This window comes from Nansenia antarctica (assembly GCF_963989245.1).
Source record: "Nansenia antarctica genome assembly, chromosome: 1".
Lineage (NCBI taxonomy): Eukaryota > Metazoa > Chordata > Actinopteri > Argentiniformes > Microstomatidae > Nansenia > Nansenia antarctica.
The window spans coordinates 9303566-9330629 of NC_137674.1; the positions used below are offsets into that span (position 1 = coordinate 9303566).

The following is a 27064-nucleotide window of genomic DNA, read 5'->3' on the forward strand; positions in this document are numbered from 1 at the left end:
ATACCTTTTCTGCAGTGGTAAGATGTCTGTCATGTCACATTGTTACTTTATACACTGTCATTTGCTAGGGTCTCTTGACCTGCTGCTGTTACCCTTCACTACAGTATGATCAGGAGTTGGACTTGGTTCTGTTTCATACACTTTCAAGGTCTAGATATGTTTATCAACAGCTTTTATTTCTTCTTCTCTTTTCATTTCATTTCAAGCCTTTTTTTTATTTTTTAGTCACAGTTGACATAGAGTACAGTACAGGCCACAGTGTGTAGCCACTAGCTTGTTTGGAAAGTAGGGAAACAAATCCATTCAATACATCATTTCTAGAGAGAGCTGATAATGTATGGTGCAAACATTTTCCAGTAATATGTCATTATGGGTACGTACAGTACGACATAAGATGCACAGAAAGTAGCATACATTTAACATTTTCATTCTTGACATTTCACAGGAAGGTCTTGCTCTGAGAATGTAGATGATTGCTGGTCAAGGCCTTGTCTAAATGGAGGCTACTGTTTGGATCTGATAAATGACTACCTTTGTCATTGTCCCTTCGGTGAGTACAGGCTAGCATGGCATCATAGATTTTTTTTTTGCATAATTATGTTTCAACAATCAAACCTCCGGCCTTGGCATGAGCATGTTCATACTGAGGAAGGCCGCCTGTAAGAATGAATGAATGAATGGTCTTTATTGTCATTGCTATAGTACAGGTACCAAACAACGAAATTTGGGAGGGGGGGCTCCCCTGGTGCTAGGAAAAAAAACTAAAAACAAGAAGGGAAAAGAGCTGGTTTACATAAATAAAGGCTATGTACACTATCCACTATACTATACTATACAAATAAAACACTGTGCTGTACTCTATGCTATGCTATACCTATTCTAACATTTCCTATTCTCTGAACCTTATGTACCCTAGGGTTGTCATATTGCACATAGTGTTATTGCAGTGTTATTGCACATTCATTTAAAGTTGAACCATGGCGCAGAACATACTGTAGGAGTGCACATTGATACAACACAGCACATTTCTCAGTTCATGTACTGTATGTTTTTGACCTACAGTGTAAATTATCACAGGCAGGCCTGTATTATACGCTTCGTCCATACCTTATAAAAGAGCCATCATTCAATTTAGCTCAACATTCATTACCACAAAACATGCATCAGTGATCTCGTAATGTTATCAGTCTAAAATAATATGACATCATAAGGGGAGGAAAACACATCAGTATAAATTTCCAGTTCAAAATATATAAAAAATAACTTCTCAGTCATTTACTTGGATGTGATGTGGAAGGGAAACAGACCACCAATGTGTCAGTAAAACTTCCATTATAGCTTTGATTCTGATGGCAGATTTTGAGACTGAGGTGTGTTAAATCTGTTTAGCTTTTCCAAAATTGAATTAGATAAGTGGTTTGTGGTGTTTGCTTTATAGATGGAACAAATGTAACAGAAAAGGGTTGCACAAGGTTAACCCAATTTTCACAAACATCCTTCACATTTATATCTCATCCATTGGGGTCAAAATGTCCAAAGATACTTAAATCTTGTGGATTTCCTGGCAAGGCAAAATTATTGTTTGTTTCAGTTTCCGCTTACAGACACACTGCAGCGTTTTAAACAGTGCATTCTGTCCCAAATAGTTTAAAGCGTCCTTTCTAATGACTCAGGAGAGATGCAGGTGCTGCAATTGCTAAATAATGTTTCTTTATTTAATGTTTAGCAAAGCTGCTTCACAAGCTTCTTAAATCAAAAAAAGAGAAAATAATTAAGCATATCAAACAAAACCTGAATGCCATAATGTTGGATTATTTCACTAGCCAACAAAAAAACCAACAGGACATCTTCTGTAGAGTATGGCGACATTTGCCATTTAAAGTATTTTTACACCTGCATGTTGGTCTTTGAATATTGCATGACATGCTGTTTCCCTGCTGCTGTAGCTTCCTCTGCAACAACAACACAGCACTGGGCTAATGCTGTCTATCTTGTCAAGCAGAGTCCCTGAGGAATGTACACGCCTCCTTGAAGCATGCAATTTCCATGTTTATGTAAAGAAAAACATTTACGCAATATCCGATACCTATCTGATTTACACTCAGGTGCAAATTGCTTATTTATTGTACCCAACAATGAGATCCTGGTTTACTGTATTGTTCAAGGATTGAATTTATGTTCATTTGTGTAACTACTGTGTAGCTCCATATATCTTTTTCTTGCAGGGTATTTATGAATATTGTCAATCATAATGCCATCTATAGTATGGCTATCTGTTATCTGTCGTTATCCTCATGTTTAGAGGCTTGAAACATACTCGCACTTGTTTTATTATCACAATCTGCAATGTACTAAAGTGATTGTTGATTGATGTTGGTGATAATATTTTTTGTACATCATGGCATTTATTTTACCATCACCTTTCTATAAAATACAACCTATCTGAGCTTCTCTGATAACCACCTTGTGATTTATCAGTTGCACTGTGCCAACTTTAAGTGATTCCTGCAGTAATGACCATCAACTTTTACAGGTCTAGTCAATTACCATTAAGGCTACCAGAGGCCTACTTTGGTGTTTACTATGGGCAATGGGCTGTATTTGTTCTGTATTGTCTCTATGGGAAGTGTATTCAGGGAAATGGAAATGTCCATGGGATACAGTAGGGCCTTGCAATACCTCCTCCACAGGGAAAAGCATCCTCCTTAAATCAAAATAAAGTGATCATGTATTGGAATTAAAGATTACGTTTATGATTCAGTATTACTCCTTAGCATTGCTGTTCTTTTTGCTGTATTATTTAAAGTAAGCTAATGGTAGAAGCGGGATGGAGCAGGGAGTCCCATTTGGAGACGACAGCACTGTGAGTGTGACATTCCTTCATGAAACATTAACCTCAGAGTGAATTGCACGCACAATTGGTTATTAAACACTTCTGAAACTCTTTGTTGGAGGCATATAGCTGTCCATTAGTGAGTCAGGGCAATATATATGATGCTTAGTGAGTTCTTGGAAGGGCATTCATTTGACGTTGAAAGATGTAAGATCATGTAAGATATAGGCTACAGTATTTAATGTAAGATGCATTTCAAGATATAACGTAAGATATGCTATATATTGTAAGATATATTTGACATTTTCATTGAATATGGTTTGTATAAGGGTTTTAAGTGATTTAAATAGATTTTACAGAATGTTAATGTTATGTTGACGGTCTCATAGTTTGACGAGAAACATTTAGACGAGACGGTGACTTCATGAGACTTAGTTGACCCAATTAATTATTTCATGCCAGAAAATGCATTATAGTGTCTCCTGTCTATGCTCTCCTAGGTTCTTGCGATTTGTGATTTGTTTTCCAATTATGTAGGAAAATGGTAAATGATGTCTAGGGGTATTCATTAAGGTCATATTTTGTTCCATTATATGACAAGATATATTAGTCAGCCTTATTTACTGCATGTATTGACTAGGTATCAGGTACACTAGGCGTCTGCGTTTTATTTATAACAAAAGTTATCGACATGGGCATCTATCAATGACATGTAGACGGTGCATCTGCTTTGGCAGACAAATGTGATATAGATCAGCTTGGCAGGACGGGTCTTTATGTCAGTGATTCACTCAATTAGCATACTGGGCAGCAGGTAGACTGCCGGAGGAAGAATCAATGCCCCATAAATCTGCTGGAGAAAGGGTGTCTTTACCTAATAAAACATAAAACAGCCGTAAATGTGTTTAGCATCCTGAAATGTGTGTTTTATAGTCATTTTGTGAATTCAAACTTTATAGCACCACCAAAAAGGTTTAAATAATAATAATCAAAGTAGTAGCATTCTTTCAACGAAACTGTTGTGCATAGTACCATGTCCTTTATCGAGTCCATATTGCTAAGTGCTGCATTTTCTATCGTCTAGCATCTGTCCGATTCAATGCATTTTGTGTTTCAGGGTATGAAGGGAAAGATTGCTCTGTGGATATGGACCTCTGCACACTGGGAATGTGCCAAGAACACTCATCAAAATGCATTGAGACTGAGGATGGCCGTAATGTCACCTGTATATGTGAGAAAGGTGAGTCCAATTGTTCCATGTTGCCTTTCAGACATGAAGACGTGCTTAAGGGAGCATACTACTGTTCATCACAAACTGTGATTTTGTTTCACAGAGTTCAGAAACATTCTGTTTGTTTTGATTATGTCTCACTGACAATCTCTCTTGGCTAAATATGCTATTAAACCAATTAACCAACCCAATAATGGATTTGGGGCCACGTGAAAAGACTATTTTGGTAATTTGGTGTTGTAGAGCCTTATGGGCAAGGTTTGGCACGGAAATGTGTCTAATGTATTGTTTAATAACAACGCATATCTTAATATGAACACTATGTGCAAAGAATTGCTGAGTTTGGGTTGACTAGAGCAAAAAACGGTCATTTATATATATATATTTCAAAGTTCAAGCTGAATAGTTTATGGTTGGTTTGGTTTGGTTTGGTTTGGTTTGTTGGTTGGTTGGATGGATGAATTGATAGAAGATAGATATGTAGATAGATAGATGAGAGAAGGTTAGATGAAAGGTTATATGGGATGGATAGATAGATAGATAGATAGATAGATAGATAGATAGATAGATAGATAGATAGATAGATAGATAGATAGATAGATAGACAGATAGATAGATAGATAGATAGATAGATAGATAGATAGATAGATAGACAGATAGATAGATAGATAGATAGATAGATAGACAGACAGACAGACAGACAGACAGACAGACAGACAGACAGACAGACAGACAGACAGACAGACAGACAGACAGACAGACAGACAGACAGACAGACAGACAGACAGACAGACAGACAGACAGACAGACAGACAGACAGACAGACAGACAGACAGATAGATAGATAGATAGATAGATAGATAGATAGATAGATAGATGGATAGATAGATAGATAGATAGATAGATAGGATGAGCCTGGGGTAGTTCCTGACCTCGATGAGTTTACTATGGACATTTGGCCCATCATGAGAAGGAATCACAAGAAGGGGGGCAGATTTTATTTGAACCCTTCAGTGTCACCGCAAGTTCATCTGCCGGGCAGTAAACGGGAGTGTTCAGAGTTGCCAAGAGGAGTGGGACAATTATCCATTCCATGTTCAATAATGACCAATCTGTGAAAATAGACTTAGAATGATTTCAACAGGCACAGCAGTTGTCACAGATAATCCCTCATAGTAGGCCTAGAGTAGATTCTCGCATTATAACATTTAGTACACTATATTCCCTAAAACATAGAATGACCAATGTTGCATGCATCGCCTCCCTGCTCTGTGCCAGTTACTAATGAAATCATGCAACCATGCATGTCTTTGATAGAGTATAAAAAATCAATTAGGAGAATATTTTAAACATTGTATACTGTAAATATTACATAAAACTATGCATACCTACTACATAGAAAATACCTTTGGAGAGCCTTTAAGCACAAACAAAAAAAAGATGGTTGTTTCCATTCAATCTATGGTAATATTGGAACCCTAATCCTAAAATGTATGAAGTAAGTGAAGTGAGACTAAACCAAAGTGGCAGTTGTGATAACGGTTAAGACTAGGCGTTGTGAGCGGTAATGGAGAAACATAACTGGTGCTAAGGAGAAAATGCTGTATGAGGGAAAAAAAGAAAATGGTGATTTTATTTGATACCTGCCCTCTTCCTCTACGCTAACTGGAACTTTGTTGAACGAAATTAGCAGTGTAGTAGTGTAGTGCAGCGCTCTTTACCGGAAGGAAATTCAGGCCATTGTAAGTAGAAGTCTGTCCTCCATGTAGATAGGATATGTTGCTGCACCTTTTCAAAAGTACAGACTGGCTATCTCTATATTCATCTCTGTAACCATGTCCTACTGTAAGTAATTTCTATTTAGTTGTCTAATAACAGGGTATCCGCGGTGTCTTGAAAAGTATTAAAAGTTGATAAATCAATTTTGGGAAAATCAAGACCCTTAATAAGTATTAACAACTCTTATCACGATTTTATGAGGTCTTGAATTTTGTAGGTATTTTTCTGAATTAGACTCTGTCCAAAGAGTTTGAGTCCTAAAAAGTTCGTGAATTTATTCGTTTTATTAAAAAACAAAGATGAACCGGAAATTCTGTTGTATGATAGTGGTCTAGTCTACTATAGCAAACTAAAACTGTTAAGTTAAAGGTGTCACTGATGTAAACGGTTACAGCTCAAAGTGGCGGTGAGGTCTGGAAAAATATTGACAAGGTCTTTAAAAAGTCTTAGAAAGGTATTGAAATTAACCTCAAGATTCCTGTATATACCCTTAATAAGAATGGTCTGTGACACTGTCGACAAATATGCCCAGCATTTGCAGCAGATGCTGCAGGCTTCATTATCAATCATTATCAATTAAAACATTGGAGAAATTGCATGTTCTTATGTGATACCTTATATGACGACTTGGTTTGTTCCTCTAATGCTCAATAATGTTGTGTTTTGTTATGGTATCAGCCTTTGGACAGGTCTTGGCTGAGGCCTTGGGTGTTTGGTGTCTCTTCTAGGTTTATATAAAAACAACCATAGGAATACTATATTGAGTACAGTAGTATGTTAGAGGCAGAGAATGGGTATGCCTCGAGTATTGATGGTGGATGCAATTAACCTCTATTCATGAATGTAAAATATTGGCTTGTCATAATCCTTTTTGAAACTCTTCATTATCCCCATCATGAATCTACACCACACCTAGCAAAATGAAAACATTATTTGAATGATTATTTCACAGCAGTTCATGTAACCCTATCAATAACCACGACTTCATTACTCCTGTTGCACTTATACTTGACATACTATGTCAAAGTGAGAGATTGTGAGTGATTTGTTATGTAAATGAAAGCAACCCACAGTGAGTTGCTTCTCTCCTCAGCTCACTTCTCAAGGGCAAATTATGAGCAGAGCAGCAGTCTTTCATAAATGTTTCAGACTGACAGGTTTGGCATCCACATTATCTTTGGCTCTAATACTTTACCTGCCAAATGAGCTTTACAGGAATGTGTCTCCACATGCTGCACAGTGCACATATTATCCCCCTTAGAACTCCCTCACTGCCTGCAAAGTGTCCTTGCCATGGACACTTCACTCAACGACATTTTAAAGCTAAGAGTATAATTTAAGAACTAATAAAAAAAAGTTACAGTAGCTGACTGTCAGAGATGCATGGCTAGACCCAGACACTTTTTTAACAGTTGACACTCAGTAATGATCTTTACCCAAGGGCAGCTGACAAATACTCTCTCTGCGACACACTTGGCTTCATGATTTTAATGGTGCTTGCCATAACTTGCCATTGTAAAAAATGCACTCCAAAGTTCCCTACTGACATGAGCAGTTTATAGCAATGATAAAGCACATTTAGAGAAGAAGCATAGAGGTGAAAATAAAAGAACTGTGTACCGGGGTGTGTATTGTCTGTGGATTATTGGCACCTGACTGCTGCTTCCTGTGTGTGTGTGTGTGTGTGTGTGTGTGTGTGTGTGTGTGTGTGTGTGTGTGTGTGTGTGTGTGTGTGTGTGTGTGTGTGTGTGTGTGTGTGTGTGCGTGTGTGTGTGTGCGTGTGTGTGTGTGTGTGTGTGCGTGCGTGTGCGTGTGCGTGTGCGTGCGTGTGTGTGTGTGTGTGTGTGCGTGTACGCGTGCGTGTACGCGTGTGCCCGTGTGTGTGTGTGTTTTCTGCCTTTCAGTGTGGGAGAGGTGAGGTTTGGCTTTGATCTTGGTCATCACTGGATTTGGCCTGTTTAATGTGATAAATCAGAGGGGCAAAGATTGGCTCTTATTAAACATGATTAAATGATCCAGGGGGCTGAGGCTGCATGTGCAAGCTCTCTGAATCAATAACAGCTTTGTAAAGCTGCTTTTGAGTGGGGAACCAAAGTCATACAAATCCTAATTGGCTGATGGATAAAACCAATTAAGTATTCCGATAATAATGATTTTGTTTTTTTTTCTCATGCAGGATTTGCCGGGGCATTCTGTGAGGTCAATTTAAACGACTGTAAGTCAATGCCCTGCCAGAACGGTGGTGTCTGTGTAGATGGGATTGACCTGTATCAGTGCTTCTGCCCAGAGGGTAAGTCACAGTACATCCCCCGTCCTCTAAAAGCCTGTGTTATGATGACAGGTAACGGCAAGCATACCTCATTGGACGTCTACTTTTATTTCTACCTATTCTGTTGATGCATATGCCATTATACACATACGGTGCTATGTTAACTATGTAGACACGGTGCTATGTTAACTGTTCCCATATTTGTTTCTTGTCTCATATTGGAGTATGTATTGGAGTACATACATATTTTTTCATATGGTTTTCTTAACTGTAAAGAATTTCATTTCCATATGATATCCTCCATAAGTGCCCTCAGTTTGCCCTCCCTCATATTTGCAAACATCTACTGTAGATATACCAAGCACCCCGCATATTTCAAGCCCTAATTCACGTTGTAAATTGGTCATTTATATCATTACGGTTGGAGGGGAATAAATCTCAGCAATTTTTTCCGATAATTTCCTGGCTCAGTCTACGTCCTTACCTGTGAGACGTACCTCTGATTAAACCTTGATTGCGGACTGGGACTGTTATGCATTATTAATGAAGTCAAGATAATTGTCAGATTTTATGACATGGAGAGAGGTGGAAATTGGTTCCATGGTCAGTTTGAGGAATGATGAGAATTTGCCCTGCACCGATGGTGCTGATAGCCTAGCATTAGTCATGGGCCTCCTGCAGCCCCGGCCTGTGACAGTGCTAATGATAGTCATTTTGTAGCGTGACCATGCGGCGGAATACGTTTATGGGAGCATAAAATGTCAGAAATTGGAGTGGAGCTCACTCCTTCACTTCATGGCATTAACCTTTTATCTTTTAAAGTTATAATGTGCTGATATAACTCAGAATTAATGGGCTGAAAAAATCCACTAATCAGGTACTCTGAAAATAGAGCGATTTTTATTTCCCTCCCAGCATTGGTTGTGTGCATATATGTTGATCCGGTCATAATACAGGGTCCACTCCCTGATAGATAGTTCTGTCATACATTTGTCATGCATTACTGTATCGCTTCACAGGTGACAACCGAGTAGTTATGACACCATTTTCAAACTAGTAGAAGGTGGTCTCTCCTCTTGTTTGTCATTGTAATTTGATGCTAAACATGGCTGTTGTGTTCCCCCCTCCGCCCCAGAAATTCTGATTTGTTATGTATAGACCGCCTTATAGCATATGTGATGACGTGTCATCCCTCCCTAATATAGGATTCGGGGGGGTGAACTGTGAAATCAACTATGATGAATGTGACCATGGATTCTGCTCCAACAACTCTACATGTATTGACCTGGTTGCTGACTATGAATGCATCTGCCCAGCGGGATTTACTGGTAACAGATTAGCGCTACAGTATCTTCCTTGTGTAGTCATTTTTTATAATCCACATTAACTGCAATGTCTTGAGTATTAATGTCATGTATGTGTGGGTACAAATGTACAGTGCACAGCAAAACGAATGACTTTGAAACATTTACGAAGATCAGAACTGTCATTATCAAGGAGTGTTAGCTAATTTAGGACTCAAGCATCTTTACTGTAGCGCTGGAAGTGCATGGAAGGGTATTAAATATGTTTTTATTGCTGCTTCCATGGGACAGACTAGTATAAAGTAAAGGGCCTTCACTGAAATGCTAATACACTTCCAATCCCTTTGTGGAGTAGGGATTACGTCTGCTGTATACAGTACATAGTCTGCATTCAATCGTTACATTCAGGTCAATTTCAAATGAACATAGACGTTTTCTCAGTGGGGAGTAGACTGTCATTATCCTACCTTGCCATCACATTTTAAACAGGTAGAATTAACACAATCTCTTTCAGCTCCATTCACATGTTGAGCCATGATGAAACGGACTGAAATGCAGATTTTAGAATGGCGTGGCATACTCATTTATGTTTATGAGCTCCAGATAGATGAGGAGCTAATGAATAAATAAGATAATGTGTGTGTGTGTGTGTGTGTGTATGTGTGTATGTGTGTATGTGTGTATGTGTGTATGTGTGTGTGTGTGTGTGTGTGTGTGTGTGTGTGTGTGTGTGTGTGTGTGTGTGTGTGTGTGTGTGTGTGTGTGTGTGTGTGTCTGTGTGTGTCTGGCACTGGAAGGCCAGCAGCTGGTATGATAGACAACTGGCAGCACTGGGGGGTCTGACTCCCATCATAGGCCTCCTGTTGTCCTCTTACAGTCTAACCTCCGCCTGCATCATCTCTGTGACTAGCACATTACTATGGCACATCGCACCACTCTCTGATCATCAATGGGACTTATGTTAAATTAGAGAAGCTTCTAAACTTACTGCTTCATCTTAGTTGTATGATGGTGGATGATTGTGGGTATGGAATAGTTCTAATGGACACTCAGATTCTTCAGTGATGTTACTGATGCTCAGCTGATTGTCCTGTTGGCAGTAACCAGTTTTCTAGCTCCTCTGAAAATATGTTTTCTATTCATCCCAGATAAGAATTGCTCTACACCTGTCATGGAATGTGCGTCAAGGGATAGGATCTGCAAACATGGTGGTACCTGTTACAATACCACTGGTGAAGTTCACTGCATTTGCCCACCAGGTAATGTTTACCGCCTCATCTATACTGTACTGTGGTTTATTATAATTATTGTTTAACAGGACACAACACTGGCATTAGGGTTATTCATCATTTTTATATATTAGTTTTTCTAGCTTTTCTGTTCAAGGTCACCAATACCGTTTTCATATTTCTTATAGTATTTCCTGTGATGTTTACATATTGATATATCAGGATCAGAATCAGAATTATTTCTATTGCCAAGTATATTTGCACATACAGGAAATTGACTTGGTGAGGTTGGTGCATAGGACATAAAAAACAACAACAACAACAACAACAAGTATATAATATAGTAACAATATAGTATAAGCAAAAAATATTTTAAAGACAATGGAAAAAAGAACAATAGAACAATAATTATGTAGGCTGTAAATGAGAATAAATGTAAAACTAATATAAATTACACTGTCAGTGCATTGTATGTGTGGGCATATGTGTGGGCATATGTGTGTGTGTGTGTGTGTGTGTGTGTGTGTGTGTGTGTGTGTGTGTGTGTGTGTGTGTGTGTGTGTGTGTGTGTGTGTGTGTGTGTGTGACGGGTGGCTGGGGGGCGGGGGGTGACAGTCCCAGAGACAGTGAGAGGCAGGGGGCTTGTTTGTGAAGCCCACTGCCATGGAGAATAAACTGTTCAGGTGGCGCAAGGTTTTGGTCTTGGACCAGAACCTTTTTCCGGATGGAAATCTTTGGAAGAGGCGGTGACCGGGGTTGGAAGGATCAGCGATGGTCTTTCCTGCTCTCTTACTGGTCCTGGAGTGGAACAGGTCCAGGAGAGATGGCAGGTCGCAGCCGATGACCTTCTCGGTTGACCCAATAATCCGCTGTAGTCTGCCCTTGTCCTTGGCAGTGGAGGCAGTAAACCAGACGGTGATTGATGAGCTGAGGATGGACTCAATGATGGACGTGTAGAACTCATATTGAATTTTGGGATTTATAAAAAATCATTCATGGCTTTTGCACAATGCATCAGGTTAGGGGTAGTGGTGGTCTAGTGGATAGTGAGTTGGACTTGTGATCGGAAGGTTGTGAGTTCAAATCCCACCTGAAGCCACACCACTACTAGTGTGCCCTTGGGTAAGGCACTTAGCCCTCAGTTACTCCAGGGGGAATGTCCCTGTAATTCGTAATTGTAAGTCGCTTTGGATAAAAAGAGTCTGCTAAATGGCAAAATTATTTAAATTATTATTAGATGCCAAACTGCGTTTCGTTAGTACTTGTACTCTGTCAATGACAATAAGGTTGAATCTAATCTAATCTAAAAGAAAAATATGGATAATAAATATAAACGTAGATATCTGTTTTTGCAAAACAACCCCTCAAATATGTTGTCGTCATATTTATTTGGATCTGTAATTATTAAACAATACTTGGATGTTATGAAATGTAGGGTTAGGTAAAAGAAAAAAATGTATATATATATATATATATATCAATGTATATATAAATATTATGTTATTTATGTATCATAAATAATAATAATAATTGTCTATGGTCTGGCAGATATACAAGTGAAGAGTTTCATATATTGTTGTGACGTGTTCGCTGAGCAAAACTGTTGCGCAGAAATTCACTGGGTGAATTTTCAGGTGTTTCACTGTCCATTTATAGGCAACTATGGGCGTTAAAAGGGTGGCACAAGACACTCGTTCAAGCGCGCAAAATTTAGAGTTGATTGTGATTTATAAAGGGACACAGGCGTGGGACTTGCATGCGCACCGTTTTATAAATCGGAACATTGGTGTGCGTAAACGTTCTTGCTTGTCTACATAAGCAAGCTTTTTACGCCAGTTCTACGCAAAGCTATATAAACGAGGCCCCAGGAGTGAGGAGAGCATAATAATATGCCTCCATCTTGTATAAAATTGTTGTTATGCTTTTTGATCATTATATCCTCAGGCTGTTGCCTATGTTTATGCTGTTTACTACATGAATCGCTCCATAAATTCAAAAGTAAAAGCGTGAGACTGTCTTTTATTGTTATTGATTTCTGTGTGCCTATTGTAACAAGTCACCAAGCAGCCTCTCCCATTCATTCGAATAGCATTGGCAGGTTCATAGAGAGTATTTCTACAAATCAGTGCATTACTTGAATTAGTGTCTGATTACAATGTGTAAAATGCAAACATCCTTCAGTTCCTTTGTAGGTCGGCGACGATACTGTATTTATAAAAACCTATCATGATTTCCAGTGCCTTAGGCTCTAGCTGGAAGAATATGTAAAGCAACAGAAAGGAAAATGTTGGCAATGACAACAGCCATCCAAGCAGTGCCAAAAGTGGGGCGGCAGAATACAGCTATTCAACACCAGAGCACATCAATCAGTTCTTTGATCCTGACTCTTGCAGGATTCGGAGGCAATGCCTGCTCTGCACCGGTGAACCAATGTGTGTCGAATCCCTGCGACCCTGAGGGGAGCCTTCTCTGCGAAGAGCTGGCGAATGCCTTTAAATGTGTCTGCCAACATGGGTACATGGGGCGGCACTGCGAAACCCCCATAAGCCGCTGTGTCGATGGTCTGTGTCATCGTGGATCAAAGTGTGTGAATCTACCCAGAGGATTCAAGTGTGATTGTTTACCTGGTAAGCTCATCAGGCAGGAACAAAGATCGTGGCTTGCTTTTCGTGGCCATGTTGTTTGTAATGGAGATGCTGCTTGTTTAAACTGTTTGTTGCATTTGTTTAGATTTGCCTTTAGAATGACTACATATTGTAAGATGTTAGAAATTATCTGTCTACAGTATGGTGAGACCAGTGGGTTAGTTATCATTTTTGATGTGCTCTAATGGTATCCTAACCAAAGATGTTTGATTGGAATATAAGTCAAAATACCACTAGGCTCCTCACCTCTCTCTTTTTTACAGGGTTAACAGGCCAATTTTGTGAGGTACATAAAGATGCTTGTGAAGAGAAGCCATGTGGAGTCCTGAGTATTTGTAAAGACACCCTCAATGGCTACAATTGTTTCTGTGCACCTGGATTTATTGGTAGGTTACCCCAGGGAAGTGTCAAGTCAATTTCTCCTTTGCTTGTAATTTCATTGACTTTTTGCCCTCTAGTGTCAAGGACTACACCTCCAATATTAGCTAGTATTGTCTGACTCTTATTTACTCTCCACATATTGTAATGCATATCCATAAAACACTTCCCTTTGTCATCACGCCTGTGCTTTGACACCAACTTATCCTAAAAGCAGCTTTTTCTCACTTACCTTTTCAGGCAATAACTGTGAGATAGAAATAAATGAATGTCTGAGTCAGCCCTGTCAGAATGGCGGCTCCTGCTCTGACGAACTCAACTCTTTCACCTGCCACTGCCCACACGGAATCACAGGTACAGCACACTGGTCTTTTCTGTCATTGTTGTTATAAGAGAAGCTTCTGATGGTTATGTATTTTTTCAAATGCACAACCAGTGTTTGATACCTACCTTTCCCCAGCGTCACAAACCACTCATAGCCCTGTAGTGTTAGACAATGTTGAAATGAACAATGTGGATCATTTGGTTAGATTTTTTGGGGGATACGGAACTTTTAAAATGATTTACTCAGATGATTCATACCTTGCGATTCAAATACTTGGTGGTGGTAGCTGTAGATATGATATATTGTCAGAGAGAAAATATAAATGAATTACTTCCTGTGGGAATCCACACAGCTGATCTCCTCTGGAGTTTTCATGTTGAAAAGAAAAACGTGATTAGAGAGGTGCATCAGTTGAGTATTCTAACTGAACACCAAGCTCAAGCATCTAATGATCCAAGGTCACTAGAGAAGAGATATTTTTGGAAAGGTACTTTCATGTGTGATTCAACACTTCAACACAGATCTCACCCTGCTATGCTACAATACAGAGAAGATACATATACGTTCAATCATGGAAGCAGACTAGCAATAACAGGCTAGCATCCTTCACACCATCAGACTTCTTAATTTAGGCCTGTTTTACAAAGTTTTAAGTTCTTAGCAATATAACTTGACAGCCTTGGCAATCTACACCTTAATTAGCTATGCTAATAAAGCTATATGCATGTAAATTAATTCTGCCCTCTACAGAGGTTCAACCATTACAACTATGCCAATGTTCATTATGTTCAATACATTAGGTCATGTAAGGCCATTTTGAAAACATAAGGGAGATTTCTCTGTCAGGTCTTTATTATTTTTCAGGAACATTTCCTCTTCTTCCTCCATTTCAATGGGAACTGCTAGGACTATTTTCTCAGTTAACTGTACACATATATTTTAGCATCTCGGGTCAATGTTTTAGTAATATTATGTTTGTCAATGTTGCTTTCAATTATTTTGAGCTCAAATCAGAAGATGCGCAGCTTGGAGGCTTAAACCTATAATTTAGTGTTATTAGAGTTTAGAGATATTTGTTCCCATTCCTCCAATTAATTCAGTGGGAACATTTGGTTATAATTGGTTGGGCTAAGAATTTTTCTAAAACCGCTCATTCTTTTTTCATGTTCCTCTACAGGCGACTACTGCGAAATCAACATAGATGAATGTCAATCATCACCCTGCCTGCACAATAGCACATGTGTTGACCTTGCACATGGCTATGCATGTGTCTGTCTGCCGGGCTTTGCTGGTCAGTGCATCAAATGTACCTGCTGTAGATACAGAAATGATTGGTACCAAGACAGAGGACCCTTGGATAATAGATACACATGTTTTTAACCCAAGGGGAGACCTGAGTATAGTTCAGGAATGTAGTATGGACGAAACATAATGTTGTCCTCTGGCTCATTCATGAGGACTGAATGGCTACATAGCTACTGTACTCCTCCATTTTCTTATTACATACACTTCATGTTTTTCATGTGTTGAACTCGAGGATTATTAACGGTCCTGCACCAGTCTCAGTGACCTTCGGTGTGTTTTATTTATTTATCTGTTATGTTGTTGTTTGTTTTTTTGTTTTTTTATCAAAGGCACAGCGTGCGAGCACGACATTGACGAGTGCGCTTCGTTTCCCTGCAAGAACGGAGCCACTTGCATTGACCAGCCTGGTAATTACTACTGCCAATGTGTGGCTCCATTTAAAGGTAATGAACACTGAGGGAATGGGGACAAAAAGCAAAGTTAATTAACTTCACAGAACATTCCTTTCGCGTGTCTGAACTCATTTCGCCGACTCAACAACATTAGTACATCTTCATTTTCTGGCGATGCTCAAAGAATAGAACAGATGACGTATTGGTAAGATGGTAGCTCGTAGCCTCTCCACCTTCTCGATGTTGTATTTTTAAGAGAAGGGAAACCAAAGTCTGATATCACTATTCGGAAATAGATTCTGCAGGATTTGTTTGACTGTGATTTCTGTGTATTTTCCATAATAGTATGCAAAAATCCATACAATGTTTCATTCTAGGCACATTTCTGTATTATGTACCTTAACGTCTACCTTGCCAAGATATTATCATTATTATAATCCCATTTGGCATATAGTTGGGTTGGTGTGGAAGAGGCCCTAGGTTTGCAGCAGGTCAAATACATTTTGGTGCATTTTCTTATGAGGTACAGTGCAAATGAGGTGCATTGTGATAGATAAAAAGCTCATGATGTTTAGACTGTACAGTAGTATTCTTAACATGTTGAAAACTTTGTAAAAAAATGTAATGTTCTATGCTTTACTGGCCACACATTTTAACCACAGAGTTAAGTACTGAGTTCAGTGTCATAGTAAATCTGTGAATATCCCTACCATCTTCCTAATTGTATGTATATTCCCCCTTGCTCTGTTGTTATGGTCAATTTGCAGACATTATCAGAGGTAGGAAATGGATCCACTTAACTGCTTAACGCATGCTTTTGACAAACACGTGTTTCCCCTATTTTTCTTCATTTGGCGTGCATAGGCTGGCTTTGTTTGTGTTCAAAACTGTTTGTGTGGACTTGAAATGCTTCCTCTTTGTGTTTTCTCACTTTTCCAAGGGTGTGCATTCATCAAAAGTATCTTATTTGAATGATTGGAGATTATTTTAGCTTTCTTCTGTCTCAACAGATGGAACTGGCCTGAAAATAATTGTCAGGTTTGTTATTGTGCTGTAAGGTGTGAGGTGATGTGTTCTTCTTTCAAAGGCATCTCCCTGTGAAGTCAATCAAGTCAAGAGTTGTCAATACCTTGCAGCATGGAACACGCTTGTTTTGCACCCATGATAACAATGATAAGAGAGTTAATGAGCATGGATTGTTACCTCTTACAAAAACTAAGACTAAATGCATGATTTTTCCATATCCTAATCTGTTTATGTACAAGTTTATGTACAAGGATGGTTGACAGTGATACCTTTAAAGTCACCTTCTGCATTAGCTGGCTCACCATTTTGGGTAAACAATGTGGACAACATGGAATTGCGCTTGGTAACCAGGGAAACAGCACAACAGACCTGATAAGTTTGGGTTTATAGCTACATTGTTGCGAGAGCAGCATATAATGTTACCTGAGTGCAGTATGCGTAAACAAATATGGTATATCTTAAACATGGATAAAACTATAAACTGTATCTCATGGATGATCTGTCCTTGCATCCATAGCTCTGTCTATGGAATTCAGAGAGGTTACATTTCTCCAGCCTGTCACTCAGCTGTTCGACAAAAAAGTGGAAAAGAACATACGTATATTGGCTCTTCATTGGTGTTATTACTGACTACCAAGGACACATTTCAACATAATCTTCTACACTCCTATCCGGCAGCTTATTGTTCATTTTCATTTTTAGATTAAACATCAAATCTAATCTGTTACACCGCTTTTAATGGAGCTTTCCAAATGTGTGCTCGATGCCCCTGGGAGCAATTCTTGCAATAGTATTACCATCCATGTCTAACACATTTTCTCTTCCCCCCCCCTCTAATACCTCACCCTACACCCTCCCCACCCCCCCCTTTACCTTTGACTCCCTCCCAGGTCGCAATTGTGAGTTCCTACCCTGCGAGGCCAATAACCCCTGTGAGAACATGGCAGAGTGTGTGGAGGAGGCCGATCAGGCCCATTTCCCTTTGGGTTTCCGCTGCCGTTGTCGCCGAGGCTTTGCCGGTTCCCGCTGTGAGATCAATGCGGATGAGTGCAGCTCCAACCCCTGCCTTCACGGCTTCTGCTATGACGGTGAGGAGGTACTACAGCCCTAACCCACGAAACATGTTCAATAACTCCCGAGAGAAAAGAACCACTGATCACACTGATTCCAAACCACCGCCGCCGCTGCTCATAGCGAATGCGTCACAATCGGTTTTGCTCACTTGCATTTTTGACAGGTAATGTTCCACTGGGTCACCACTGTGGCTAATAAGGAGGGTTATGAGAGTGGAGTTATTTCATCTGATGTGAGGATCCAGGACATTATCCGCTGGAGTAGGCTTGATGAGTTCCTTAACCTAACCACAAAAGGAGATCAATTAAGCATCAATGCTGTGTTGTAATTTGAATAATGGATGATAAATGACATAGTTAATACAATCAAAGCAGAAGCTGAATGTTGTTTTTCTTCCTCTGGGTATCCAATAATCTTTTTTCCCTATGTATTCCATCTCCAACATAAATGATTAAACAACTCATAGATCAAATTAACAGTGTAGGTTAAGATTCACAGATGACCAAGAGAGTAAATGATGGCCAGTAAAAGCCTGTTCTTTAAAGTAATCATTAAAACAGACACGAGTATTATTTTTGTCTTGTTTTTATCATTGTCAACATGAACGACATGAACGCCAAAAATCGCAGTACGTATTTACAGTACGTCCTTGTCTCCTTGTATCTGTGGAGCTCAGTCGGAGTTGACAGACTCAACACACCAACAAACTGAGTTTAGAAGATTGGAAGAGACAGAGCCTTTCCTCCTCAACTGATTATTTCTGAACTAGTAGAGATGGGCCCTCCATGGACTACAGCATTGTGTTGCCCCTGATGTGTCGCCTCTCCCCCTCCCACTAGTTAAACTGGTTCATGGCTTACATAGAGTATTTCCTGCATGCACCACCAACCAGGAACCCCTGCAGTCGTAAGTAGAGTAGGCCTCAGCCATTTGGCTTGAATGGCTGTTACCGTGGGTGCTCTTCCTCAGGGTTCCCAGGCAGACAGCCCTGGGGGACCTAGCGCCCGGTGCTGGACCGCGGCCGCCAGGCAGCCACCAGGGAGAGTGGTGCAGAGCCACAGCAGCTGGGATGAGTAATGCCGCCGCCACCCAGGACCTAAAGCATTTAATGAGAGTAATAGCAGTTACATGCACCAAGACAGAGTGACAGCATAGATTACGTGCTAAATCTTTGGGATAATGAAGAATCCTGGGACTCCGGCTGGGCTCGTAATAAATTCACTCCTGTAAGAAGTGCAATTACCTCTGTCACAGGCTGCCTGTATACCACTATTGTGTTCGGGAAAGAGGCGATGCATCTCTCTTTAACATCATTAATGATTAAAGAGAGGTAGAAATGGATTATTAGCCTAGGGAGATCCTGACTTCTGACGGCAGAAATCGGCACATTTGTAACATTTGAATAAAAAATGGCCATGTGGCCGGGTTCTCTGTCTTCCACTTCCTTTTTCTATTTGTTCACTGCGCCGCACTATATCATGAGAGTGAAAACAAACGGCTTGGCATTCATTGAGAAAGACAGGGTGAATGATAAGTGCAAAGAGGTAGATGAAAGAGAGGGTAAACAAGATTGAGAGTTCTCAGCAGGTTTATTTAAGCACGCTTAGTCTTAAATCCTGATTGGTGACCGAAGCTGTTCTATCATACTGTAGATTTTACAACAGCAGAGTTAAGTTACTGTATACAATGAATGAGGCATTTTAATAGCCTTGCCTATGAATAAATGATTAGAATGAACATGGACCATTTTACTTTACACAAGGTCATGTCTGATGTTATCATGTATACAGCTTGTTATCATAAGTGCACATCATATCCTGTGTAGAGATGTACCGTTTTGGTGGTTATCACATAACCCATGCATTAGGAATGAATATACTGTATATTAATGAGTGTTATCCTTTTCAGTGGTGGATGGGTTTTACTGCCTTTGCAACCCAGGCTATGCTGGTGTGAGGTGCGAGCAAGGCATTGATGACTGTGTCAGCAACATGTGCAGCAACAACTCAACATGCAAGGACCTCCATTTGGTGAGTTAAAATCATCCTATGCCGAAGCGCACCGGGATAATCAATTGAATGAGGTTCTAGTGAGGTCAGCTTTACTAATTGGGGGTCTTGGAGTCATTCAAGAATTCGATTCCGGCCGGAGACATATCCTGCATGTCATCCCTCCTCTCTCTCTCACCCATTCTTCCTGTTTAAATCTCTACTGTATCTGTCAATATATTTTTTTTTTAAATATGAGTGGGACTGCCCCACTCAGAAAAAATTACTTAAAAAAAAAAGAATGAAGAACATGAGGTGTGATTTTCAAAGAAACGTAAAAGGTGACATACTGTATGTGCAAATTTTCCTGCACCCGTGCGTCTGTGTGGGACCCGTGCGTCTGTGTGGGACCCGTGCGTCTGTGTGGGACTGCAGGCGAGTAAAACCCTGAACCAATGCAAGGGAAAGCCTTGTGAACTAAGTGGCCAGCGATGGCCTGTATAATGGAGGGGTCACTCAAGAGGAATAATACGTAATAATACCTAAATGTTTGTTATTTTCATTTAACATAATACGGTTTGGACCCTTTAATTGATTATATGTTTAAAACATTGTTTTGTTTTTAAGATGAATCTTCTTCATCTACTGAGCGCATCATTGATGAATCCGAACCATCCCTCTTGTGCTTCATTACCGACTGTCTCAAAACCAAAAGCAAATTTTACTGCATCAAAGATTGCTATAAAACATAACGCCGTAGGCCTACATGACAACATCTTAATCAAGCAGTTGATTGAGACGGTTGGCAATGGAGTGCAAAGCACTGAAAGGCCCTGCTCTCGATCGTCAATGCTAAACCAAGAATGATGTGATTGTCAAATACATTCTTTTATTAGTTGATCATCAGTATCATCAAAAGCATCTACAAAACTGTAATGTGTCATATATGTTAGATTTTCTGTGTAGTGTCTTTGTTTGGCGATAAAGCAATTCCCCAGTTATGATGCCACCTTGGTGCAACTTTTCCAAGGGCGTATGTGCACACATCTTTTTGAGAAATAGTGAGGTGCGAATATCATAATAGCATATTTTGTGGAGATGACACATCCTTCTCTGCAAGCCAGGTGCTGGTGGAGCACAGATGTGTTTGCGCACCATATCCTCAATTAGAAAATTGGCGCAAATCAGGCTCAAAACTCTTTTTTATGTTCGCCTATCTGCTTGTGCCGATTTGAAAACCACCCCGTTTCCGGAGTAAGATTACCATATACGGTAAAATGTATAATATTTAGATTATTTTCCAGTCATTATTTTCTCGCATTCTGTATAGGGTTGCAAAGGGGCAGAAACTTTCCATGGAAACATGGGCCTGGGGATTTGGGTAATTTTCCCCTATTACAAAAATACATAATGGGGCACATAATGTTGTTTTCAGTCGGTGAAAATTCCATTAAATAGTCTGTTTGGAGAATTACAGGTCCTTTAGCAAGTTTTTGTCAAAATGCTGCCGTCTTCAACCGTTGGCAAGCGAGCGAGAGAGAGGGAAAAGTGAAAGACATAAGATAATTTGATGATTTAACTAAAGTGTAGGGATTGAAGCTGGGGAAACCAAAGAGGTGACAGCACATGTGGGAATACTGCAAGAGCGAGCGAGAGGAATAGAAACAAGGTGGCCATCAAAGCATAATAATTAAAAGTAATGCTTGACAAAGGGATAAAACAATGGAAATTGTTTGGACATTCAATGTGAAAATTATGTTATTGGTAATTTGGCCTTTTAGGCCAATTAGGGGTGATGTGATTATGTTATTAATTAGTACAAGGTACTTAATACCTGATGTTACAGTCTGATTCAATTACAGATCAAAACATACACCTACTGTACATACAATTCAAAGAGGATGTTTTCTTCTTCTTTTCTTATCCTTTTGGTCATTTGTGTCTATTCATGCTGTACTCTGCTCTCTGCTTACTCCTTTCCAATAGCTCTTTGTTCATCTCGTTTGTCTTCAGACAGGAAGTTGGTAGTTGGCAATGTTGTTGAAGCTTAAATGCTTCATATTCTCTCTTCTCGACTTCTCTCCTCTTCTGTGTTTTCTTTCCTCATCATTCATCACACGCCGGACAACCCCCCGTTTCGCTAAATGATAAACAGGCTGTTAGGATTCGTACACATATTTTCCAGGACAGAACAGTAGGGGAAAAATAGTAGATCTTTATTTTCTGTTGAATAATGCAGGTCTGTGCTCCATGTTTAAATGGAGAGAGGAAGGAATCCATTGCTGTAACTATTAGGCCAAAGCCTTGAATGACAAATGTCCACTTACAGTAGGTCAGAGTTTAAAAGGTTCACGCTGCGATTGCAACGGTGGGCTACCTCAGGTGGTGAAGAGCTGTGAAGTATGTTGGAACATATATCTCCTTTATTTGGTCGAATCGATTTGATTAGATAGCAGATTAGCTGATGAATTACAGGAAGATAAAGGACATTTTTTTCAAATATCATCTACTCTCATAGCGTATTTTTGTAGTCATCACACATTATCTACCTAAGCTCTCATGGGCAGCAAGGAGAATCAGGGGAAATCTTAAAGCATTGTTTTGACATGATTAACCACAAGTCGACTTTTATAATGCAATATATGGATTACAATCAATAAAATAAAGAAGACGAATTCCGCTTTTACCTTCCCCCACCCTGCCCCTATGGTACTGTAGAATGTGAGGTCCCTGAATTCCTTGAACATGCCTCCAAATTGGCTTGATAAACATGGCCACTAATAGAGCTGCAGTCACTGTATTACCGGTTTGATCTGATGCAAATCATCCTCCACTGCCTCTTTTTGTGTCCCTGTGTGCACAAATGAAGACACTTAATGATACACCTGTGGAAGGGAAGCCATGCCCATAGGGTCCCAATAGTTTTGCAACATTGTTGATGCTTTAGTTATCCCAATCTTTTATTTGTTATATTTTGCATGGCCGTCACACAGCTTAGTGTGTATATTCCAATATGTTGAGTACGTTTGAAAGTGGTGCTGCATCCATTAAAGTCCACTTGAATTCAAAGACAAAAGCCAATACTGAATACAAATGCCAAGGTGTTCTCCTAAATTTCGTTGTTTGGTACCTGTACTGTAGCAATGACAATAAAGTCCATTCATTCATTCATTCAGTTGAAAGCAGTGCAAGCTTGTGTTGCATCCTTTTTGCTCTGAATTTCATATCACAGTATCACTTTGTTCTATCAACTTGGCCAATCCAACCCAACTCCTCAGCACATCTAATCGCATGCTGTTACTGCAGTATAAATGAACAACCCTCAAACTAAAATCCAAAAGACAACATCAGAACATAGGGAATACAATAGGACACGCTCAATGAAATTCTACATGTTAAGGATAAGTCATAGTCTGAGTTGCCTAGTTGTTTAACAGTCCAGTGAACGATTTGCCACGACACTTTTAGCAGCTAGTTGTGTCTCTCTCATTGTTCAAATACAGACCGGAGTCTCCTTCAAACATTCTTGTTTACTGTGCAGTTGTTCTCTCTCTCTCTGAACAAAGAGTCCCACTGAACTGTATCTTATTTGGGAGAAATGCAGTCCCTGAAGGTGATTTAGCGGATTTTTTTCTTCTTCATATTCTCCATAGCCAGAGGTGAGGAATTGGAGTCTCTTCGAGGCATCTAATTTATCATAAGATGACTGCAACCCCCCCCCCCCCCCCCTTATAGGCCCTGCAGTGTACAAATTATATCAGACAAAGTTTAACGGCTCCCCTCCAGTGTATGAAATACAGATTAGCACACGTTTGCCCAGCAGCAGTCAGGACCTTTAGACAGAACGCTGGCAATGAAGTATCCTGAATACCCCTTGACCATATGACCCCCTTCATTTTGTATGCAAAGGGGAAGTTAAATTAAACCTGTGCCTCGGAAACTAATAGACAACAAACCATTCATCTCCTACTCCATGATTAATTATCATAATGAAGATTTTAATGACGAATGGGAGGACAAGCACTCCACAGACTTAACGAAGAGTAAAAAAAAAAAGAAAGAGAGCAACTCGAGGCAGTGAAATTCCACACAGATTTAACTGGGTTTTCAAATTGCAAATGAGGATCGTGGGCTGTATCCATCTCAGTTATTTGTTTAAATGTTTTATAGAAAAGTATCAGTATGTCAAGCCGACATCACAAACAGTTTACATCACGACTGTGTTAATTATTCATTATTTTAAGAAAAAATGTAATGTCCTGTATAATTTGCTTATAATATATACAGAGGCAACATGTGCCTTAAATGCATTACAGTCATACCTTGAAAAGCAAGCTTGCATATGTTATAGGGAGTGGGCGTTTGGAGGAGTATATCTGCATAGCAGTTATGGGAAAATTCCGAGACAACCATGACTACTCCACTGTGAAAACAGATTTTCTCAGGAGAGGTCTGTCTCTGAGTGGGAGGTTGTAACAGAAAATGTTTAAGGAATTCAGTTTCAGGAATTCATTTCATTAACCACAGTGATAGTGTGGTTACACTCGTGTGGGGTAGGGATGTCATGGTGCCCCCGTTCTACAGTAAACCACGATGTCAAATTCGTACGGTTATCATACTGAAATTATTTATGTACCGTAACTGTTATTGGTTCACTGGTGTTACTACTTAACACAGAGAGAAGATTGAGGAATGCTTCCTGAGCAACGACTCCAGGCGGATGTGGCAGGGGGTTCAGCACATGACAAACTTCAGAGCCAACAGGCTCACAGCCGCAGAGGACGACCCCCTGCTGGCGGAAAAGCTGAACTCCTTCTACGCCCGGTTCGACGAGGGGCGTACGGAGGTAACCACAACACAAACACCACTCTCTCCAGCTCTCAGCAGCCTCACCCTCACAGAGCATGAAGTGAGACGCGTGCTGAAGGCGGTGGACCCCAGGAAAGCCTCGGGGCCGGATGGCGTCCTGGGACGGGTGCTGAGGGACTGCGCCGACCAGCTGGCCGGGGTTTTCACCAACATCTTCAACCAGTCCCTGTCCCAGGCCACCATCCCACCCTGCCTGAAAACCTCAACTATCATCCCAGTCCCGAAGAAAAGCACGGTGAGCTGCCTAAACGACTACCGCCCGGTGGCACTCACACCAATCATCATGAAGTGCTTCGAGAAACTAGTCCGGGCCCACATACTCACACGCCTCCCGCCCAACCTGGATCCATACCAGTTCGCCTACAGAGCCCACAGGTCCACAGAGGACGCCATCGCGACGACTCTCCACGCCACTCTATCCCACCTGGAGAGGGGAAACAGCTACGCGAGACTGCTCTTTGTGGACTTCAGCTCTGCCTTCAACACCATCCTTCCAGACAGGCTAGTGACCAAACTACTAGACCTGGGACTATCACACTCTATATGTGCATGGATCAAGGACTTCCTGACCGACCGCCCCCAGAGGGTGCGGGTGGGCTCCCACACCTCCACAGCCCTCAGACTCAGCACTGGGTCCCCCCAGGGCTGCGTGCTAAGCCCCATCCTCTACAACCTCTACACCTACGACTTCACCCCCGTCCACCCCAGCAACTCCATCGTAAAGTTTGCAGACAACACCACCGTGGTGGGCTGCATCTCGGGAGGGGACGAGGCGGCGTACAGGGATGAGGTGGAGCAGCTGGGCAAGCTGTGCAAGGTTAACAACCTGCTGCTGAACCAGTCAAAGACCCAGGAAATCATCGTGGACTTCAGGAGGAAAAAATCTGAGGTCCAGCCCCTGCTCGTCGATGGAGGGAGCGTGGAGAGAGTCTCAACCCTCCGATTCCTGGGGGTGCACATACAGGATGACCTGTCCTGGAAGACCAACACAGCAGCCATCATCAAGAAGGCACAACAGCGGCTCTACTTCCTGAGAGTCTTCAGGAAAAACCACATCAGACAGGAGCTGCTTGTGACCTTCTACCGCTGCACAGTGGAGAGCATCCTCACCTACTGCATCTGCGTGTGGTTCTCCAGCTGCACAGCCGCAGAGAGGAATGCGCTACAGAGAGTCGTGAGATCGGCCCAGAAGATCACCGGCGCCCCCCTCCCCTCTCTGGAAGAGCTGTACAACACACGCTGCCTCAGGAAGGCCTCCAAGATCTCCAGAGACCCATCCCACCCTGGGAACGAACACTTTGTTCGGCTGCCCTCGGACAGGCGGTTCAGGACCATGTTCGCAAGGACAAATAGACTGAAGCTCAGCTTCTACCCCAGGGCCATTCAGGCCCTGAACACAGCAAAGACCTAGGTTCTAGGCCCTGGACAATCTAGACAATTTGATGGCAGCTACTAGATTGTAATCAAGTGCAATACTGAAACACAACTGTGAACATTTCAAACCTGCAAACTGCGACACTTTAAATGAATGTGCAATAACACTATGTGCAATATGACAACCCTCGGGTACATAAGGTTCAGAGATAGGAAATGTTAGAATAGGTATAGCATAGAGTACAGCACTGTGTTTTATTTGTATAGTATAGTATAGTGGATAGTGTACATAGCCTTTATTTATGTAAACCAGCTCTTTTCCCTTCTTGTTTTTAGTTTTTTTCCTAGCACCTCCCAAATTTCGTTGTATGGTACCTGTACTATATCAATGACAATAAAGACCATTCATTCATTCATTCATTCATGTATAGATGATTCACAAGACATTATTTTTTATGTAAGACATTATAGAAGGTCTATTTGGTATACACATTGGTGATATTTGGACCATGTTTTCTGTGGGATGGTAATTCACTTTGCATGATGATATCAAGTGGATTATCACTGTACATGTCATCATCAATATGCTTTGGATCAAACAGTGTTCATTCATTTATCAAATCATTGAGTCAACTTCAACTGCAGTACTTGAGTTTTTCACATTACCTAACTCCCATACTGGTAGGATTAGGCTACATCGAGAATAAAATCAGATGTAGTAGGCTGGATGTGATTGACAATACAATTGATGATAGAATAACATGAATTTCATGGCCATACTGAAACTAATAGCTTGACAGATTAGGAAGTTCTCTTAAATATAATAAAACAGGATTTGCACAGAATTTGAATAAATTACACTATGGGTATCCAATAGGGCAATGAATACATGTAGATATTACATATATGTACTTTAGCCTTCGTTAAATAAAAGCTGACTTATATAGTGGGTATTGTTTATCAGCCGAATAATGTGCTGTGTATGACTCTTGGCTGAAGGCTGAAGCTCGTCCTTGTGTGTTTCTCATTTTGCTAACCCGAGC

General features: G+C 40.6%; 1 protein-coding gene across 1 annotated transcript in view; it reads left to right on the forward strand.

Moving 5' to 3' along the window:
- LOC308150889 (protein eyes shut homolog) overlaps positions 1 to 27064 on the forward strand; it is a gene marked incomplete at both ends in the record, with an annotated part of 157615 nt that overhangs the window by 14412 nt on the left and 116139 nt on the right. The window contains 10 exons of the mRNA XM_080523675.1: positions 446 to 550; positions 3951 to 4073; positions 8020 to 8133; positions 13039 to 13272; positions 13554 to 13676; positions 13909 to 14022; positions 15171 to 15299; positions 15634 to 15741; positions 17607 to 17804; positions 19699 to 19820. Of these exons, the coding sequence (XP_080379801.1) occupies positions 446 to 550; positions 3951 to 4073; positions 8020 to 8133; positions 13039 to 13272; positions 13554 to 13676; positions 13909 to 14022; positions 15171 to 15299; positions 15634 to 15741; positions 17607 to 17804; positions 19699 to 19820 (1370 nt within the window). The remainder of the gene's footprint in view (positions 1 to 445; positions 551 to 3950; positions 4074 to 8019; positions 8134 to 13038; positions 13273 to 13553; positions 13677 to 13908; positions 14023 to 15170; positions 15300 to 15633; positions 15742 to 17606; positions 17805 to 19698; positions 19821 to 27064) is intronic.